Source organism: Salvelinus sp. IW2-2015, linkage group LG22 (assembly GCF_002910315.2).
Source record: "Salvelinus sp. IW2-2015 linkage group LG22, ASM291031v2, whole genome shotgun sequence".
In the NCBI taxonomy this organism is placed as follows: Eukaryota; Metazoa; Chordata; class Actinopteri; order Salmoniformes; family Salmonidae; genus Salvelinus; species Salvelinus sp. IW2-2015.
The window spans coordinates 21,173,521-21,194,890 of NC_036862.1; the positions used below are offsets into that span (position 1 = coordinate 21,173,521).

Sequence of the window (21,370 nt, forward strand, 5' to 3'; positions counted from 1 at the left end):
GGAGTAAGGTTGGCAGACCCTTACGGATGCGCTCCCTCAAGCGTACAGAGCAGGTTGGCCTTCATGATCTTAGCCATGGCCTGCTGGATCAGGGGCTTGCCTCCGGGAACCAGTTACCATACCACTGGAGAGAAGGGAGAGAGGTAGGGAGGGAGAGAGAAAGAGGGTGGCTGGTGAGTTCCTATGTCACGTAATAGACATAAACAAACAAGTGTTCGGTAACAACCTTGAGTTCACGTGTGTGAGAGGGCAACTGTTGACAACTATACAAGACTACTAGCTACGCTAACAACATTTCCCATCACTTATCATGTGGACATTAGTGGTAATGCTGAACTCATGTCTACAGGCTAGCAAATGTATCCATTACTTATCATGCAGACATTAGCAGAATGCTAGCGTAGCTATGCTAACCTGTGGAGGTTGTAGGCCAGTCATGGCGATGAGCACCCCGGTGGGGAGGGTAGATGCTCATGTTGTCTGTGGTGTAGTCCAGGAACTTGCTCTGGCGTAGCGCTCGATGTCTGAGAGTCGTAGTCTCCCCAGCGAAGCTGTATGTCGATCCAGTACTTCTGGGTGGTGGTGCTGTCCATCCTCCCTGAAGAGGAGAGAGGTCAAGGATTATTAGTATACTAAGACAGAAATAAGGTCTATATAATGACAAGAATAACTTGGCTTCTTGTCAAACGTGGATCTATTATGTCATGGAAGTTTGGAAGCCGTTTCCATTTTGAGATGGCACATTAAAATGGATACTCGCAAAACATCGTTCATATCCAACCAACTAAGAAACAGCTTCAGTGTTAACCTGGAATAAGGTTAAAAAAACTGTAGCGCCGTACTTTGAGTCAGCGAGCAGCGAGGGGCGTGAGACGTTCCACTTGTAGGAGGCGAAGAGTAGTATGTCGGCGCAGGAAGAGTTCATCTTGTAGGACTTCTGGGTGAATGGTCTCTTCTGCACTGTCTCGATCTCCAGGGCATCCAGCTCCTGGTCAAACACCTACATACACACATACAGAGGAAACAGATGTTTTGGAAAAGTTTCATATGATAAAATGTACTTTTAACACGTTTTTTTGTGATGTTGGTAGAGAAATGTCCTTAATAAAATGCAGTGACATTATTTGGGTTTTGCAAGTTATTGCTGCCTGGAAGGCATTGAAGGGAAAGGTACACAAAGTATCATTGGAGTCTACAGCCATGTTCAAGATCATCGGCTTCCTGTGATCCCTGATTGAACCAAATACATCAAGCTGGAGATAAAAGGTTTCTTAGTGATGTACTGACAGAGATCCATGACGACGCTCTCGGATCTTCTGCCACAAGTGAGCCCTGAAGAATCTGGATGAGGGAGATTTTCAGGGTGGATCTTTCCGTGCATGAAGATCCCGGTCAGATCAGCTGGACCTGGAAACCCACGTACACCTAGAGAGACAGAATACAGAGCATGATTGTAAGTTAAGATGACAATATAATTAACAAAACAAATCTGGAAATGCATCCGTGTGGGTGTGGTGGTGTAGTCAGTACTCACGTTGGCCCTGTTGATGGTGGGGACCACCAGAGGGTGAAGCGACGGTGGGATCTGTCAAACCAGATCTCTGGCTGTCGGATCATTCTCCAACTTCATGGAGATCAGAGCCCACTGAGCCCTACCTGTCCTCCCAGAACTACGGAGAGCTCTTCTCCAATCAGATCATCTGGTTTGTGGACGACACTAACGTCTACCGGGTCACCATCCACAAGGTGGGTGAGGAGTCTGGGGCGGAATTAGAATTTAGAATTATTAGAGAACAGACATTCTGCAATTCATGTAAACGTTCTAGGGTTTCTAATTTTATTGGTTGGATTCTCTGGCACAGCAGTGTACCTCTAGAATAGTTTTTAATGTAACATTTTCAGACAATGAAACATTTATGAAAATATATACTGTTAGGCAACTAGTCTCAGAGGATGTTAAACACTGTCTATCTTCAGTCATGTAAATACTCCTGCTCTGTCCTTGCAGACGTTTGAGGGTAACTTGACCACCAAGCCCATCAACGGAGCCATCTTCATCTTCAACCCCAGGACAGGCCAGCTCTTCCTCAAGATAATCCACACCTCTGTGTGGGCCGGACAGAAACGTCTGGGACAGGTACGTCTTCAAATGAAAAATACCTTTTACTCTCTTTAGCAATGCACAGGGCAATCAGACTCTGGAAAGGAGAAAAACAAAAATGCATGGAAGACTAGTTATGCTCAATGTCCTCACCTCTTTCTTTCCTCTTCACTCTTCCTTTTATAGCTGGCGAAGTGGAAGACAGCTGAGGAGGTGGCTGCTCTGATTCGTTCCCTTCCTGTGGAGGAGCAGCCCAAACAGATCATTGTCACCAGGAAGGGCATGCTGGACCCCCTCGAGGTGATACCCCATACCTCAATCACATCGGTTGATTACACTTCACACTGCACCTCATTGATATAGACAGCATTTAATGTGCCCAATTTACACAACAGTACTTGACTGAGATGATAAATATTTTGACTATCACGCTTCTCTGTGATAGATTTTGATACGGTTGAGATTATTGAAAAACTGAGATGACCAATGTGTAGCAATTACAATCTCTTTACAACCTAACATTTTATTTTTATCCCTTTCTCCTCCCAGGTCCACTTGCTGGATTTCCCCAACATTGTGATCAAGGGCTCTGAGCTGCAGCTGCCCTTCCAGGCCTGTCTGAAGGTGGAGAAGTTTGGAGACCTAATCCTGAAGGCCACCGAGCCTCAGATGGTCCTGTTCAACCTGTACGACGACTGGCTCAAGACCATCTCCTCCTACACCGTTAGTCTACTTCCTACTCTTTTTGTACAAGAATGAGACTTAAGCAAGATGGTGGAGATATTAGACTGACTGGTTCAAGGCACTCTCCTCCCGCATCGTGAGTGGCCGTTCACTTCCTGTGACCGATAATACTAGAATGAGACTAAAAAGGATTCAACAGCGATTTCTGCCAAATCTAGCCGATAGGGGTCAATGTTTATAAAAATATATATATAAAGTGTTAAGTATACATAGAAGCCTGCTAACTGAAGAATGATGCCATAAATATCAACAATGTCTAGTCCTGTTTCTCATTCTAGAAGCTCTTCTGGAGTGCAAAACTTTTATTGGGCAAGCCGTTTCTGTTTAACCAGTGTCTGTGGCTCTGTTTCCTGTCTCTAGGCGTTCTCCCGTCTCATTCTGATCCTAAGGGCGCTCCATGTGAACAACGACCGTGCCAAGGTGATCCTGAAGCCGGATAAGACCACCATCACAGAGCCTCACCACATCTGGCCCACGCTGACCGACGAAGAGTGGATCAAGGTGGAGGTGCAGCTCAAAGACCTCATCCTGGCCGACTATGGAAAGAAGAACAAGTGAGTGGCTATAATGTCTGTGGTGGCCTTTGTAAAGCTGTCATGAAGCTTCACAACGCTGTCATATGTATATTAACTTCCATTTGCTATTATGAGAGTTCACAACACCTAAAAGAAAAAATTCTAACCATCTCAATAAGCTATTGCAAAAATGTTTATGGAATCTAGTAACATCTAGGGTACCCTCTACAAGCGAGCATGCATTTCAATCCCAAATCTCCCTCAACCATATCTGACCTCGACTCTCTGAACTCTCCAGTGTGAACGTGGCGTCTCTGACCCAGTCTGAGATCCGTGACATCATCCTGGGCATGGAGATCTCTGCTCCGTCCCAGCAGCGCCAGCAGATTGCTGAGATTGAGAAGCAGACCAAGGAGCAGTCCCAGCTCACTGCCACGCAGACACGCACAGTCAACAAACACGGAGACGAGATCATCACCTCAACAACCTCAAACTACGAGACACAGACCTTCTCCTCCAAGACAGAATGGAGAGTCAGGTATGTAGGGGGGAGACACCTTTTTTGGTACCCTTCCCCAGGTCTTTTCCTCGACACAATCCTGTCTCGGAGCTCTACCGGCAATTCCTTCAACCTCATGGCTTGGTTTTGCTCTGACATGCACTGTCAACTGTGTGACCTTTTATATAGACAGGTGTGTGCCTTTYGAAATCATGTCCAATCAATTGAATTTACTGCAGGTGGACTCTAATCAAGTTGTAGAAACATCTCAAGGATGATCAATGGAAACAATGTCTCAGCAAAGGGTCTGAATACTTATGTAAATAATGCATTTCTGTTTTTTATTTTATTTGCCAAAAATTCTAAACCTGTGTTCACTTTGTAATTATGGGGAATTGTGTGTAGATTGAGAAAGAAAAAAATCTATTTTAGAATAAGGCTGTAATGTAACAATGTCAAGGGGTCTGAATACTTTACGAATGCACTGTATATCCTTCCAATCACCCTTGGTGCTGACAAAGGAATGTAATAAACTTTCTTGCAGCTTTTTGATTGTTATATTATAGTTATTCCTCCAAGCAGGAGTTGTGAAATCAAGGCCATAGCTTCGGAAGTGAATGAAGCGCCAATAATGGCTCTTTGATAACTTCCTCCTGCAGGGCCATCTCTGCTGCCAACCTGCACCTGAGGACCAACCACATCTACGTGTCGTCTGATGACATCAAGGAGACGGGCTACACCTACATCCTGCCCAAGAACGTCCTCAAGAAGTTCATCTGCATCTCAGACCTGCGGGCCCAGGTCAGTACCGCAGCCTACTGTTTATCCTGTTTGCATCACCGTAAACCTCTCCTAGTTATCTCTTTGCTTGTGACCCTTGTTGTGGTAAAATGCCTACTATGATGCTAAAACAGTCAAATCACTCTACCTTCATCTCTTTGTACATCTCTTTAGATATTATTGTAATCCTCTTTATATATGAATGAAGTGCTTAACTGCTTATATAGCTAGAACAGGATTATTTGGTACCCTCAATCATGTCTATTGTATAGTTTTTATATATCGGTCAGTCTGAATGTGTGTTGCTGGCGTGTGCATCCCCTCTGTCTCCAGATTGCAGGTTACCTGTACGGCACCAGTCCCCCTGACAACCCCCAGGTGAAGGAGATCAGGTGTATCGTCATGGTACCCCAGTGGGGAACGCATCAGACCGTCCACCTACCCAATCAGCTGCCAGGACACGAGTACCTCAAGGTACAGACTTAGGGGATACCATACACACACTCACACATGAACACACATGCTCAGATACAAGCATATAACATGATTTGATGGCATGCTGTTTACTGGATCACGTCTCATTATGTGGAAGTGATTAACCATGAACCATGGCTCATTTTCCTTGTCTCTATGTTTTTGAGGCTCATACCAAGTGTGCCATAGCCTTTGAAATTGGAAGTGTTCAATTCCTGATCAGGGCAGAACACACACGCACTCCTGCTTCCCCTGTGTCTCACCTCCTCTCTACCCCATCTCCGCCTACAGGAGATGGAGCCCCTGGGTTGGATCCACACCCAGCCCAACGAGTCTCCCCAACTCTCCCCCCAGGACGTCACCAGCCACGCCAAGATCATGGCTGACAACCCCGCCTGGGACGGAGAGAAGACCATCATCATCACCTGCAGGTAGGACAGATACTGTTGTACTTGCTTTTTAGTAACTCTTATCAGCAGTGAGTCTACATATAGTAGCTAATTAGAAAACGGTCTTACTTCATGACAGACCAGGCCAGCCCGGTTATAGAGGGCTTTATTGTATGTTGGTTGGATTCACCGACTTGGTTTAAACCCAGACTGTCTACTCGTCACTAGACTGGGTTAGCCTGAACTAAGGCCTTCGGGTCTCGTCAAGGTTATTCATCGTCCCAACCACCCCAGCTACATTTGTAAACATTGATTAACTCCACCTATACATGCATCACTCTTCTTAACATTCAAGTTGCATCATGTACATCAACGCTAACTACCGTATAACATCTTTATTCATTTCCAGTTTCACTCCCGGCTCCTGCACTCTGACGGCCTACAAGCTGACTCCCAGTGGGTAYGAGTGGGGCAGACAGAACACAGACAAGGGCAACAACCCAAAGGGCTACCTGCCCTCCCACTATGAGAGGGTTCAGATGCTTCTGTCTGATCGCTTCCTGGGCTTCTTCATGGTGCCTGGGCAGGTCTCCTGGAACTACAACTTCATGGGTGAGTAGTGCATAGAACCCGGGATTTCGCAGACACAGATTAAACCTATTCCTAGATTGAAAAAGCATGCTAAATGGAAAGTCTTGTATAATGGCTATCAGTGTCTTCAAATCTTAGTGTATTTGAAATAATGAAATTCAACATCTGTGTAACATATCAAGGAAATAAGCATTTTCCAACCACATGCTTGCAGTGTTTGATTATCAACATGCTATCGGTATGTGGACACCTGCTCGTCGAACATCTCATTCCAAAATCATAGGCATTAATATGGAGTTGGTCCCCCCCCTTGTTGCTATAACAGCCTTCACTCTTCTGGGAAGGCTTTCCACTAGCTGTTGGAACATTGCTGGGGGGACTTGCTTCCATTCTGCCACGAGCATTAGTGAGGTCAGGCTGTTGGGTGATTAGGCCTGGCTAGCAGTCTGCGTTCCAATTTATCCCAAAGTTGTTGGATGGGATTGAGGTCAGGGCTCTGTGCAGGCGAGTCAAGTTCTTCCACACCGATCTCGACAAACCATTTCTTTATGGACCTTCTAGAATGTCATTGTATGCTGTAGCATTAAGATTTCCCTTCACTGGAACTAAGGGGCCTAGCCCCAACCATGATAAGAGCACCAGACCATTATTCATCCTCCACCGAACTTTACAGTTGGCACAATGCATTGGGGCAGATCGCGTTCTCCTGTGATCGGTCAAACACTGATTTGTCCCTGTCAGACTGCCAGATGGTGAAGCGTGATTCATCACTCCAGAGAACGCGTTCCATTGCTCCAGAGTCCAATGTTGGCGAGCTTTACTCTACTCCAGGCAACACTTGGCATTGCCCATGGTGGACTTAAGCTTGTGTGCGGCTGCTCGGCCATGGAAACCCATTTCATGAAGCTCTCGACTAACAGTTACTGTGCTGACGTTGCTTCCAGAGGCAGTTTGGAACTCGTGGTCCCGTGTGGCTCAGTTGGTAGAGCATGGCGCTTGCAACGCCAGGGTTGTGGGTTCATTCCCCACGGGGGGACCAGGATGAATATGTATGAACTTTCCAATTTGTAAGTCGCTCTGGATAAGAGCGTCTGCTAAATGACTTAAATGTAAATGTAAATGGTAGTGAGTGTTGCAACCGAGGACAGACGATTTTTACACGCTTCAGCGGTCCTGTTCGGTGAGCTTGTGTGGCCTACCACTTTGTAGCTGAGCCGTTGTTGCTCATAGACGTTTCCACTTCACAATAACAGCACTTATAGTTGACTGGTGCAGCTCTAGCAGGGCAGAAATGTGATGAACTGGCTTGTTGGAAAGGTGGCATCCTATGGCGGTGCCACTTTGAAAGTCACTGAGCTCTTCAGTAAGGCCAATGTTTGTCTTTACTCAATGTTATACACCTGTCAGGAACGGGTGTGGCTGAAATAGCCGAATCCACTAATTTAAAGAGGTGTCCACATACTTCTGGCAATGTAGTACATCTCAATAATACATCCTCTCTTCCTCTTTCAGGTGTTCGCCACGACCCCAACATGAAGTATGACCTGCAGCTGTCCAACCCCAAGGAGTTCTACCACGAGGTCCATCGGCCCTCTCACTTCCTCAACTTCGCCTCCCTGCAGGAGGGAGAGATCTACAACGCAGACAGAGAGGACATGTACGGTTAAGACTGGCACTCTGCTCAGAGATGAGAGGATTACCTCTCTATTGTAGATATTCTATGATATGGACTTCCTTATGCGGCCCTGTCTAGTACAGTCAAGACATCATTTGACCCAGCCAGCCATGAAGTTATGAATAACTACTGCTCCATGAAGGAAGGAAATGAGGTACAGCACAGCAATGGCGATCTCACAAGTGTGTGATCTCCATAGCTGTGATGGACTGAGTGTACCAACTGATAGGGATGGCCTGAAGATATTGGGGAATTTGTATGTAAGCCTAGTACCACCTTTTTAGGACACAATGTGTATGTTTTCTGCAAAATTATGTTTGTTCCATTTGGTTGCCCTCTCCCCTCTGATCTCTCCAATAAGGCATGTGAATTCTACTGCGTTTCATTTATGGCTTTCCTTTTGACACATTGCTGCGACTGTAATGGTATTTGTGTTTGTCTTCAGTGTGTAGTAGTTGATATAGCTGTAAGATTCATTTTTCTGTGGCATTTCTTTAAATGGGTAGTTAATCATATTCATAATGCTAATTTTTTTATCCCATAGAAACTGAACTGTGACAATGGAATTGATATGTACTGTTGTTTATGCAAGCAGTCTCTTACCCACTTGCTATGTTGTGCATTCATTGWGGACACTTAGTTTGGGTTTAAATAAAGATCAACATTTTATAAGTATTTGCCCTTGTTTGGTTGTCTGTCAGTTTTTGTGTGAGTGCAGTTATCATGTATTTTGTGAATAGCACTGTCTTATAGCAAGGACACACCAGGGATACTGACTGCTGTGGTGCTTAGCATGATGTCTGCAGTCAAACTTACTGGTGGTGGCTGAGCTGGAAGAGTTGGGACTCATGGGACAGGGCGCAAACTGGCCAAAGACTGAACCTTATTTTGCCGCATTGTCTCTTCGATGACTAAGAATGTAGCATTCAAAAAAAGTACAAATGTATTTTTTTTACTCTGCTTTGCAAACTGAATTGTCGTGGCAATGAAACAAATGTGGGTAGATTGTGTCCTTCAATTGCATTTGTTATATTTTGTTTGATCTATTCAGTTTTATCTATGGCTGCTGTTAAAGAACAGTACAGCATCATTGATCGTTTCCCATGCCTTCAGAGGAAATCCAATTTGTGTGCTTGTCTGATGCATTACTGTATGGTCGACCTAGCATACCAGTGTAACAGTACACTGTGTTATGTGGCTTTGGAGTGGTGCAGTGGTCTAAGGCACTGCATCACAGTGCAAGAGGTCAATACAGTCCCTGGTTCGAATCCAGGCTGTATCACATCTGGCTGTGATTGGGAGTCCCATAGGGCGGTGTACAATTGGCCCAGCGTCCGGGTTTGGCCGGGGTAGGCCACCGTTTTAAATAAGAACTTGTTCTTAACTGACTCGCCTAGTTAAATTAAGGTTAAATAACTCACTCCTATTACATTGGTCAGGAAAGTAGAAGGGATGTTGAGACAAACAAGCCGAGTGGGCAGAAATATTGGCGTCCAATCGACAGTACACTGCTCTGTTTTTTCAAGACATCTCGATGAGGAACTCGATGTTATTTTATTTGAATTGGGCCTCATTAATGTTCTAGACCAGGGTTAGGTAAAATGTGTGACGTATACTCGAATGAGGTTCAAGTTAGAACGGGTTTGTTCTCGTCTCTGACCAAGCATGCAACTCAGTCAAGTTCGAGCATAGGGTGACGATTTGACGAATGCATTAAGTTTAGATGCAGCAGCATATCGCCGTGTAGATAAGACACCTGTTTATTGCGAGAACGCTTTCGCTTTAATTGTGTTTCGACTCTTTCGCCGGGGAACTGTCATGTCACCGTGAGAACGACGTTCTTTTTGTTTCTGGGTTTCGATAGTAACTTGCATGCACGCTTGTGCAATAATGGAGAAGGATTGCGGTAGAGACGATCAAAAGCAAGACGTCAAGACAGAGGTGTGTTTTGAAAGGACATGTTCAGCACTAACTGTGGATGATGTATACGAAATAGCTAAATTGATTGGCTCGGAAGTGGAAACACTTATTGACGGCTACGGTAAAGAGAGCGCCACAGGACTGGTGCCTAAAATTGTCAAAGTTCTAGAACTTTTGGAGAGCTTCGCATCGCGGAACCATGCACACAAGTCAAAAGAAGAAGACTTACTTAAAGCGTTCGAAACACTTAATGTACAGAAACAGAAGAAGACGAGAAATGTGAAAGAATGCGAAGAAAGCAAGAACGAAATACAACGGGTGAGTCGGTGGTAATAACATGGTAGTAACATGGGGCAGATAATACCTCCAGTGACGTATCGTTTCAATTAGCGGATTGTAACAACACTGAAGATATGTGATTTGGGGTTGCTGCTACAATGTAGCAATTGAATTGTTTTGACGGCTAGGGTACAATTTAATAACTACTACTTGCTGCACGTTAGCATGCCACGTTATTCATCATGCCCATTCAGTGGCAAGTGACAACTCACAAAACATATTTGTTATCTGTGTGACACATTGTGTGTAGAGTGTAGACCTACCACTGGCAACTATTCCCCCACACAGAGAAGGCTCCATTTTAGTTGTATTAGTAGCCTAAGTGAAATGTAGACTATATGTCGTTTCTGTTATGTAACATCACGGAATGGTGTGTTCAGAATGGACGCTCGTGCCATTGTCGTTATGATGTCCCTCGTGTGTTTTTATTGACAGGTCGCTATTGCCACAGTATGTATCACGGATTTCGGTTTTGATAAAATAAAAATTACATTAACTGCACTGTGCATTACGTGGGTCGAATGATGTAACAACGCAGAATTAAACAATAAAAGCCCCGTGCAATGGATTATGGTCAATGTAGTTAATTACCACATTTTCTGCAATAAGCTATGTAGAATATTGTCATGTTGGAAACTACAACTCCCTACTACATCGCACAGTTCGGTCTTGATCAGATGTATCTCTGGAGAAACTGTGCATTGTGCAGTGTTTAATATAAATTAACCCAGGCTATATCGCAGTATAATTAGGGAAGTCACTGTTATCTGGTCTGTGATCTCAACGATCATAGATTTGATATGATAAGAGGAAACATGTTGGTACTACAGTTTTCACTACACCACATGTCTATGCACCACACACCACACCATGGGCCCTGCTCATTACAACACGTTGTTTCTGTCTCACACCTGATTACACTGTCTGTTATTGGTCTTGTTGGCTTATTTTTCTCTTTCACTTGGAACATTCTTCAGCTAGCACTCTGTAGCTATCAATATCTTTGATTTAATTAGGAGCGTATTCTTCCTCACCACCAAGTACCTGTAGACTCCTCTGGTTGCAATGAGTTCACTAGAAGTCAATGGTTATGGGTACCATAGAAATATAATGACTAGAATGTCATTCTATTTCTATGGTGGGTATGCTGTGTGTCTCCTCCTATCCCAGAGTCTGTAACAGCTCCTCCTTGTCCCCCACCAGGAGGTGCAGGAGGAGGTGGAGAAGCAGAAGAGGAGGTGCGAGGAGCTGCAGGCCCAGGTATTGCATCTACAGATGGAGAATCAGGAGTTACAGAGCTGCCTGAGGGGCAACCATGTCCAGGAAGGTTGGTTTAAAACACATAAACACACATACACACACGCGATTGGCTTAAACAGCGGCCTTAAGGGCAACGAAATTTAGGGAGGTTGGTTGATATAGAACAGCCTTAAACATCTGCCTTAGGGGCAACCATGCTCAGGAAGGTTAGACCATGGTGCTTGCCTACGGAGCTGTGAGGGGAACGGCACCTCCGTACCTTCAGGCTCTGATCAGGCCCTACACCCAAACAAGGGCACTGCGTTCATCCACCTCTGGCCTGCTCGCCTCCCTACCTCTGAGGAAGTACAGTTCCCGCTCAGCCCAGTCAAAACTGTTCGCTGGCTCTGGCACCCCAATGGTGGAACAAACTCCTCACGACGCCAGGTCACCGGAGTCAATCACCACCTTCCGGAGACACCTGAAACCCCACCTCTTTAAGGAATACCTAGGATAGGATAAAGTAATCCTTCTAACCCCCCCCCCCCCCCCCCTTAAAAGAGTTAGATGCACTATTGTAAAGTGGTTGTTCCACTGGATTCTAAGGTGAATGCACCAATTTGTAAGTCGCTCTGGATAAGAGCGTCTGCTAAATGACTTAAATGTAAGTGTAAATGTTAGTTTAAACATCTGCCTTAGCGGCAACCATGCTCAGGAAGGTTAGTTTAAACATCTGCCTTAGGGGCAACCATGCTCAGGAAGGTTAGTTTAAACATCACCTTAGGGCAACCATGCTCAGGAAGTTAGTTTAAACATCTGCCTTAGGCAACCATGCTCAGGAAGGTTAGTTTAAACATCTGCCTTAGGGCAACCATGCTCAGGAAGTTAGTTTAAACATCTGCCTTAGGGGCAACTATGCTCAGGAGGTTAGTTTAAACATCTGCCTTAGGGCAACCATGCTCAGGAAGTTAGTTTAAACATCTGCCTTAGGGGCAACCATGCTCAGGAAGTTAGTTTAAACATCTGCCTTAGGGCAACCATGCTCAGGAAGTTAGTTTAAACATCTGCCTTAGGGCAACCATGCTCAGGAAAGTTAGTTTAAACATCTGCCTTAAGGGCAACCATGCTCAGGAAAGTTAGTTTAAACATCTGCCTTGAGGCAACCATGCTCAGGAAGGTTAGTTTAAATCTGCCTTAGGGGCAACTTGCTCAGGAAGTTAGTTTAAACATCTGCCTTAGGCAACCATGCTCAGGAAAGTTAGTTTAAACATCTGCCTTAAGGGCAACCATGCTCAGGAAAGTTAGTTTAAACATCTGCCTTAAGGGCAACCATGCTCAGGAAAGTTAGTTTGAAACATCTGCCTTAAGGGCAACCATGCTCAGGAAGGTTAGTTTAAACATCTGCCTTAGGGTCAACCATGTCCAGGAAGGTTTGGGTATGGTACTTACCCTTTCTGTCATACATAATATATTACACACCTCTTAGAAACAATCCCCTTCTCACATGTGTGTATGCAAACATACTACCCACCACAACAGGTAAAATACCCCAAAGTAATGTGTGTCACGGGAATGGAGTTACTGCAAAGCTGGCTCAGAGTATTTACTTATGGTGGTAATCACACGGAAAAACATTGCTGACAGAAATTCCGGTGTTTGTTTATTTGGGAAGTGAATGTGTGACCGTAAATGTGACATTTGTTATGTAAATACTGAAAGACGAACAAAGCAGAAAAGATACAAATAAACTAATAGACTATAATAGACACGTATATTTGTATTATTACACTAATTTATTAAGTATTCGTAAGATATTCATTATTCATCTCGTCCCTGCTTAGTAGTCTATACTCTCGCTGCGCTATGGAAGCTGCTAAGAGCACCAACCCTAGTATCATACAACAAAATAGTATCACAACTCAGGATATGAACCAGATGCAGACACAGGAGGCGGATGGTTCGGTTCTCAGAATATTTATTATAACAAAGAGGCAGGCAAAAGGGCAGGCAGAGGTTCGTAGTCCAAGGCAGAGTCAAAAAAGGGACAGAACAGCAGACTCAGGCTCAGGATCAGGGCAGGCAGGGGCAACAAAAGACGAACAGCAGAGGGGCTAAGGACATTAGAGATGGGGAATGGACAAATAAAACGTGGGGAAAGTTTTTGAGACTCCATCCGGAGGGGCAGATCACGGGTGGACAGCCATACCCATTGTCCGGGCCGATAGCGGGGAGCCGGAGGCCGGTGATACCTGGAGGTGGTCGTAAGAAGAGCGGACAAACATCTGGGCCGAGGCTATGCTGACCTCTTCCTCTTGCTCAGGGAAGAGCGGGGGTTGGTAACCCAAGGAACACTCGAAGGGCGAGAGTCCAGTGGCCGAGCAGGGAAGGAGTTGCGGGCGTACTCCACCCACACAAGTTGCTGGCTCCAGGTGGTGGGTTTGGCAGAGACGAGGCAGCGAAGAGTAGTCTGATTAGCTCACTCTGATTAGCCGTTAGACTGGGGATGAAACCCGGAGGACAGGCTGGCCGATGATGCAATGAGGGTGCAGAATGCCTTCCAGAACCTGGACAAGAACTGAGGACCCCAAACGGAGACCATGTCGACCGGAAGTCCATAAATCCAGAAGACGTGCTGCACCATAAGCTAGGCTGTCTCTTTGGCTGAGGGTAACTTTGGAAGGGGAATGAAATGTGCCACTTTGGAAAACCTATCCACCACAGTAAGGATGGTGGTGTTGCCATCAGACAGAGGGAGACCAGTGACAAAGTCCAGGGATATATGGGACCAGTGGCAATGAGGAACAGGGAATGGTTGAAGGAGGCCAGCCGGAGCTTGCCGCAGAGTCATGTTCTGTGTGCACACTGTGCAGGCGCCAACGAATGCGGAGACGTCCGGAACCATGGTGGGCCACCAAAAACGTTGGTGGAAGAAAGCCAGGGTCCKGCGAGAGCCGGGATGACAGGTGAGTTTAGAGGAATGGCTCCATTCCAGGACCGGGCCGAATCTGGGATGAACATCTGGTTAGCCGCCCCCTCCCCGGGGTCTGGCTGGGAACGTGGCCCCTTGCGGACCCGGTTCTTAATACCCCAGACTAGTGTAGCTGCTAGACAGGAGGTAGGGAGGATGGTCTCAGTGTCAGATGGTGTAGCAGCGGAACTATACAGGCGGAAGAGGGCGTCAGGCTTCACATTCTTGAACCCAGGGCAGTAGGCAATGGTAAAATTGAATCGAGTGAATAACAGAGCCCAACGAGCTTGCCTTGAGTTGAGCACATGGCGGTGCGAAGATATTCCCAATTCTTACAATCGGTCCACACTAAGAATGGATGTTCCTTCCCTTCGAGCCAGTGCCTTCACTCCTCCAGTGCCATCTTGACCGCAATAAGTTCCCGATTTCCCACATCATAGTTCCTCTCAGCGAAATTGAGACGATGGGAGAGGAAAGCGCCTGGATGCAGCTTTTGGTCCTGGACAGAACGCTGGGACAGGACGGACCCCACTCCAATGCCCGAGGCGTCAACCTCCACCACAAACTGACGGGACGTGTCCGGATGGATTAGGATGAGGGCTGTGGTGAAACGGTGCTTCAGATCCAGAAACGCCCGGTCAGTAGCTGGGGATCACATGAACGGAACCTTGGGAGAGGGGAGTGCAGAGAGGGGGGAGGCCACGGTAGAAATGAGCAAATCCCAGGAAACATTGCAGCTGGACTCTGGATGTGGGTTGGGGCCAATCCACCACAGCTTTCACCTTGTCAGGATCCATCTGGTTCTCCAGGAGGCACTGGAGGACTTGTCAGACATTGCGAACATGCTCTTGAGCCGCCAGGGAAAAGACAAAGATGTTGTTGAGATAGACAAACACAAACCGGATAGACAAACACAAACCAACATGTCACAGAGCACATCGTTGACCAGGGCCTGGAACACTGCGGGAGCGTTGGCCAGACCAAACGGCATAACCAGGTACTCGTTGTGTCCGCTAGCCGTGTTGAAGGTAGTCTTCCACTAGTCTCATTCCCGTATCCGAACCAGGTGATGGGTGTTCTGAAGGTCACCCCCTGGAGAAGCTCGAAAGCCGAGGAGTGGTAGTGGGTAACAATTCTTTACAGTGATGTCATTGAGGCCCCGGTAGTCAATACATGGGTGCAGGGTTTTGTCCTTCTTTTCCACAAAGCAAAACAATGCACCGACAGGGGAGGCAGGAGGACGCATGATCCCGGCAGCTAGGGAGTCCTTAATGTATACCTCCATGGTCTTGGTCTCCGGGCCAGACAGGGAATAAAGCCAACCCCGAGGTGGCGTGGTGCCCGAGAGGAGGTCAATAGCGCACTCACAGTGTCGATGCAGAGGAAGGGATGTGGCACAAGCTTTGCTGAAAACCTCCCGGAGGTCCTGGTACCGAGGCTTTTCCCAAGCCCGCAGAAGGGTGTCCCAGGGCAGGCTGCGCCGCCTTAAGGCAATGTGCATGGCAGAACGGACTCCAACCCAGGATAGAACTAGTAGCCCAGTCGATCAGGGGGTTGTGCCTCTGGAGCCATGAAAATCCCAAAACCACAAGTGTATGAGGAGATGCAATTAGTAGAAACTGTAGGGACTCACTGTGATTACCCGACACTTGCAGGTTAATGGGAACCGTACTGTGAGTAACCCTGCCAATGGAGTGTCCTTCAAAGCTCTGGCGTCCATGGGAATGGAGTTGAGTAGAGATTCCCAGCTCAGATACCAGGGTAGCATCCATGAAGCTCTCATCAGCCCCAGAGTCATTGAGCACCCGAAGACATTTTGACCGACCACCCCACAGCAAGAGTGGAACAGCATGGAGAGGAGTACAAGTAATGGGAGTTTGGAGACTCCCTGTATGGCCCACCATCGTACCCGTACCTACTGATGAGCCTGTTCTTTTACTGGACAGGTGGCTATGTAATGTCCTGTAGTACAACAATACAGGCAACTGTTGAAGCTCAGCCTGCGAAAACGTTCGCTAGGAGACAATCTAGCCCTGCCCAGTTGCATGGGCTCAGGAGGAGACGAGTCGCCGAGGGGCTCGGGTGATTTCGGATTCTCTCAGGAATGCACGCGTCGGGGACTTACGGGGTTCTTCGGAGGCGAGGGAGAAAACGTGGACGAGCGAGTGTGGCTGAGAACAGAACTCCTCTCTCTCCTGTGTTCCCGTAGGCGCCCATCAATCCTTATATTCAAGGCTATGAGGGAGTCGAGGTCTCTGGGTAACTCCCGGACTGTGAGTTCGTCTTTGATTTCCTCCGATAATCCATGAAGGAAGGTGTCAAACAGGTACTCCAGATTCCAGGCCCTCTCGGTGGACAGCATCCAAAAGTGAACCACGTAGTCAGCCACACTGCGGAAGTCTTGACTCAGACGAGGTAGCTTCCAAGCCGCCTCTCTCCCGGACACCGGGGATTCGAACACCTTCCTTAGCTCCACCACAAAATCCTCCAGACTAAGGCAAAAGGCGGATTGTTGATCCCAAACTGCCGTAGCCCAGGCGAGCGCCCTTACAGACATCAGCGTTATAAGATATGCTATTTTCGACTGATCCGAATGAAACAAAGAGGGATGTACCTCAAAGATGAGGGATGTACCTCAAAGATGAGGGAGCACTGGGAGAGAAACGCCCAGCAGGTTCCAGGATCTCCAGCATAGCGCTCCGGAGGAGATAAGTGGGGTTCTCGGGAAGCCGGGGTAGGCTGGGGAGAAGCGTCTGGGGTGTTACTGTAGTGGCTTGTTGCCCAGTTGATAATCCTTGGAATTGCTCCAGCAATGTAGTGAAAGTGTGGTAGTGGCATTCCGCCAAGATCTGGAATCCTTCCATAAGGTTTTGGAGTACCTCTTCGTGTCTTCTAATGGCGGCTCCTTGGAAGGAGACAGCATTGTGGAGCTGGTCCGAGTCTGCTGGGTCAGTCAGGGCCAGTTCGTACTATCACGACTCAGGATATGACCCAGATGCAAACACAAGAGGCGGATGGTTCGGTTCTCAGAATATTTATTATAACAAGGGGGCAGGCGAAGGGCAGGTCGTGGGTAGGCAGAGGTTCGTAGTCCAAGGCTACGAAATGGGACAGAATGGCAGGCAGGCTCTCATTTTGTTTTATTTATAAAAAGGTATAGAAAATTGTGGACCCCCTGCAGTACCTCTACGGGCCCCAGCCATACTACACGCTGAAACCAGTTTTCCCACCAAGAGGTCCATGTTAGCTGCTTGTTGTTAAGTTTAATTGCACCAGTTTGGCCTAGGAACATTAGTGTCTCCAATGTCCATCCAAATCAAAACGCCATAGCTCCTGTGATCCTGAGTGGCGCAGCGGTCTAAGGCACTGCAGACCTGGGTTCGATCCCGGGCTGTATCACTACAGGCCGTGATTGGGAGTCCCATAGGGCGACGCACAATTGGCCCAGCGYCGTCCGGGTTAGGGGAGGGTTTGGCCGGGGTAGGCCGTCATTGTAAATAAGAATTTGTTCTTAACTAACTTTCCTAGTTAAATAAAGGTTAAATAAAATAATCTCCACCATAGGTTATGTATCAGTCATTACACGTCCAGAGTAGTGTGTCTGAATCAACAGGTATAAACCAGACTGCTTAAAGATGACCATGTGCTGAAGGATAATCCTTAAGTGTCTTTACTGTTTAACCACAGACCTTAAGATACACTCCACTGAGCAGCTTTGGCTGGGGACTTAGTGCTGACCGACTGTTGATGGTTGATGAACTACTGGGACATGTTCATTAGGGACTTCCTGGACATTAATTTCCGTTTTCCGTTGCGCTTTTATTTCTTTACTTTTATTTTTTGTGCCCTAATGTGTTGTCTCTGTACCGTCTGTTGACCATTGAAAACCCACAGTGATGATATTGTATTGTTGTGGTCCTGTGTTCCAGACCGTGTCCAACGGCAGGAGCGGGAGGTGATGCTGAAACTGAAGGAGGTGGTTGACAAGCAGAGAGATGAGTTGAGGGCCAAAGCACAGCAGATAGCCAGCGTGTCTAAAGAGGTGGAGGCGGTAAGGACAAGAAGACTACATGTACAGTCTATCTGAATACGAGTGTACCCAGACACGCTTTAGTGCCCACGCACGCACACTCACACACACACACACCGATTATTGGAGGACCAAAAAAAGCAGATACCGATTAATTGGGCGATTTATTTATTTATTTATTTATTTGTAGCAATGACAATTACAACAATACTGAATGAACACTTTTATTTTAACTTAATATAATACATCAATAAAATAAATTTTGCCTCAAATAAATAATCAAACATATTCAATTTGGTTTAAATAATGCAAAAACAAAGTGTTGGAGAAGAAAGTAAAAGTGCAATATGTGCCATTTAAAAAAGCTAACATTTAAGTTCCTTGCTCAGAACATGAGAACATATGAAAGCTGGTGGTTCCTTTAAACATGAGTCTTCAATATTCCCAGGTAATAAGTTTTAGGTTGTAGTTATTATAGGAATTATAGGACTATTTATCTCTATACCATTTGTATTTAATATACCTTTGACTATTGGATGTTCTTATAGGCAGTATTGCCAGTGTAACAGTATAGCTTCCGTCCCTCGCCTCACCCCTACCTGGGCTCGAACCAGGAACACATCGATAACAGCCACCCTCGAAGCATCGTTACCCATCGCTCCACAAAAGCCGCGGCCCTTGCAAGGGGAACAACTACTTCAAGGTCTCAGAGCGAGTGACGTCACCGATTGAAACGCTATTAGCGCGCACCCCGCTAACTAGCTAGCCATTTCACATCGGTTACACCCGAAAAGCACGAAGTGCTGTTTGAATGAATGGTTACGAGCCTGCTGCTATCAAATATCAAATCATAGACTTAATTATAACATAATAACACACAGAAATACGAGCCTTAGGTCATTAATATGGTCAAATCCGGAAACTATCATTTCGAAAACAAAACGTTTATTCTTTCAGTGAAATACGGAACCGTTCCGTATTTTATCTAACGGGTGGCATCCATAAGTCTAAATATTCCTGTTACATTGCACAACATTCAATGTTATGTCATAATTACGTAAAATTCTGGCAAATTAGTTCACAACGAGCCAGGCGGCCCAAACTGTTGCATATATACCCTGACTCTGCGTGCAACAAGTGACACAATTTCCCTGGTTTAATATTGCCTGCTAAACTGGATTTCTTTTAACTAAATATGCAGGTTTAAAAATATATACTTCTGTGTATTGATTTTTAGAAAGGCATTGATGTTTATGGTTAGGTACATTCGTGCATCGATTGTGCTTTTTTCGCAAATTTGCTTTTGTTAAATCATCCCCTGTTTGGCGAAGTTGGCTGTTAGGAAGAAATAGTCGTCACACAGTTCGCAACGAGCCAGGCGGCCCAAACTGCAGGCATATACCCTGACTCTGTTGCACAGAACGCAAGAGAAGTGACACAATTTCCCTAGTTAAAAGAAATTCATGTTAGCACGCAATATTAACTAAATATGCAGGTTTAAAAATATATACTTGTGAATTGATTTTAAGAAAGGCGTTGATGTTTATGGTGAAGTACACATTGGTGCAACGACAGTGCTTTTTTTGCGAATGCGCTTGTTAAATCACCCGTTTGGCGAAGTAGGCTATGATTCAATGATAAATTAACAGGCACCACATTGATTATATGCAACGCAAGACAAGCTAGATAACTAGTAATATCATCAACCATGTGTAGTTAACTAGTGATTATGTTAAGATTGATTGTTTTTCATAAGATGCGTTTAATGCTAGCTAGCACCTTACCTTGGCTCCTTGCTGCACTTGCATAACAAGTTGTCAGCCTGCCACGCAGTCTCCTCGTGGAGAGCAATGTAATCGGCCATGATCGGTGTCCAAAAATGCCGATTACCGATTGTTATGAAAACTTGAAATCGGCCCTAATTAATCGCCCATTCCGATTAATCGGTCGACCTCTACTCAGAACAGCCTCAATTCGTCGGGGCATGAACTCTACAGGGTATCGAAAGCGTTCCACAGGGATCCTGGCCTATGTTGACTCTAATGCTTCCCACAGTTGTGTCAAGTTTGCTGGATGTACTTTGGGTGGTGGACCATTCTTGATACACACAGGAAACTGTTAAGCATGAAACACCGAGCAGCGTTGCAGTTCTTGACACACTGAAATGGGTGCGCCTGGCACCCACTACCATACCCCGTTCAAATGCACTTAAATATTTTGTCTTTCCCATTCACCCTCTCAATGGCACACATACAACATCCATGTATCAATTGTCTCAAGGCTTAAAAATAATTATTTAACATATCTCCTCCCCTTCATCTACACTGATTGAAGTGAATTTAACAAGTGACATCAATAAGGGATCATAGCTTTCACCTGGATTCACCTGGTCAGTCTATGTCATGGAAAGATCATGTTTWGTACACTCAGTGTACATTCATGCTACACACACATCACAACTGCTACTACCAGATTCTTGTTATGATTGCTTAATACTGCACAATTCAAACACTTGCCCCCCAATCCTCCCTTCCCCAAAACACTTGTAAATATTGGACTAGAAATTGTGTATTATACTTATGCTAAAATTATTATTCTATTCTACTGAGCCATTTTACTTTACGTTCGTATTCTTATCTTTTATTATTTATTGTTGTTGCATTGTCAGAAGGAACCTGCAAGTAAGCATTTCATTGGACGGTGTATACCACGTGTACATACGACTAATAAAACATGATACTGAAACAGTACTGATATAGTTGTTATGGGTTTGTGCTGAGCATCACCCACATCTTGGAGACAAGTCTGGGCAATGACTCCACTCCACTCAGCTCTCTCTGTCACACAGTAATGGTTTTAAACTCCAGCTCGAGCTGGGTGTGTTTGTTGATGTTTCTAGGCTTTTCACCTTACCTAGAACCCTAGGCCTCCTAAATGAAGTTTGCTCAAAATGATGCTTGAACATGTTTTTCTGTTCATGGGAGTAACCCCCTGTGTTTGTCTAATATGGTCCTCTCCTCTTGCTCCCAATGAGTCCCTGCACCCCCACAAAGGCCTGCTATGATATCTAGCATATCATATAATCGGCCTGGATGTGAATAAGTGT

General features: G+C 45.8%; 1 protein-coding gene and 1 pseudogene across 3 annotated transcripts in view; both read left to right on the forward strand.

The window, feature by feature from the left end:
- LOC111982644 (pre-mRNA-processing-splicing factor 8-like) overlaps nucleotides 1-8,443 on the forward strand; it is a 38,703-nt pseudogene extending 30,260 nt beyond the window's left edge.
- A 772-nt stretch (nucleotides 8,444-9,215) lies between these two features.
- The window catches only part of LOC111949607 (rab-interacting lysosomal protein), a 17,413-nt gene continuing 5,258 nt past the window's right edge, over nucleotides 9,216-21,370 (forward strand). The window contains exons 1-3 of one of the 3 annotated variants that reach the window (XM_023966924.2): nucleotides 9,216-10,006; nucleotides 11,231-11,354; nucleotides 18,164-18,285. In XM_023966924.2, the coding sequence (XP_023822692.1) occupies nucleotides 9,641-10,006; nucleotides 11,231-11,354; nucleotides 18,164-18,285 (612 nt within the window). In that variant the 5' untranslated portion in view covers nucleotides 9,216-9,640. Of the gene's footprint in view, nucleotides 10,007-11,230; nucleotides 11,355-12,626; nucleotides 12,697-18,163; nucleotides 18,286-21,370 lie in introns of those variants that run through there. The other 2 variants (XM_070434121.1, XM_070434122.1) reach the window with 2 other exon arrangements.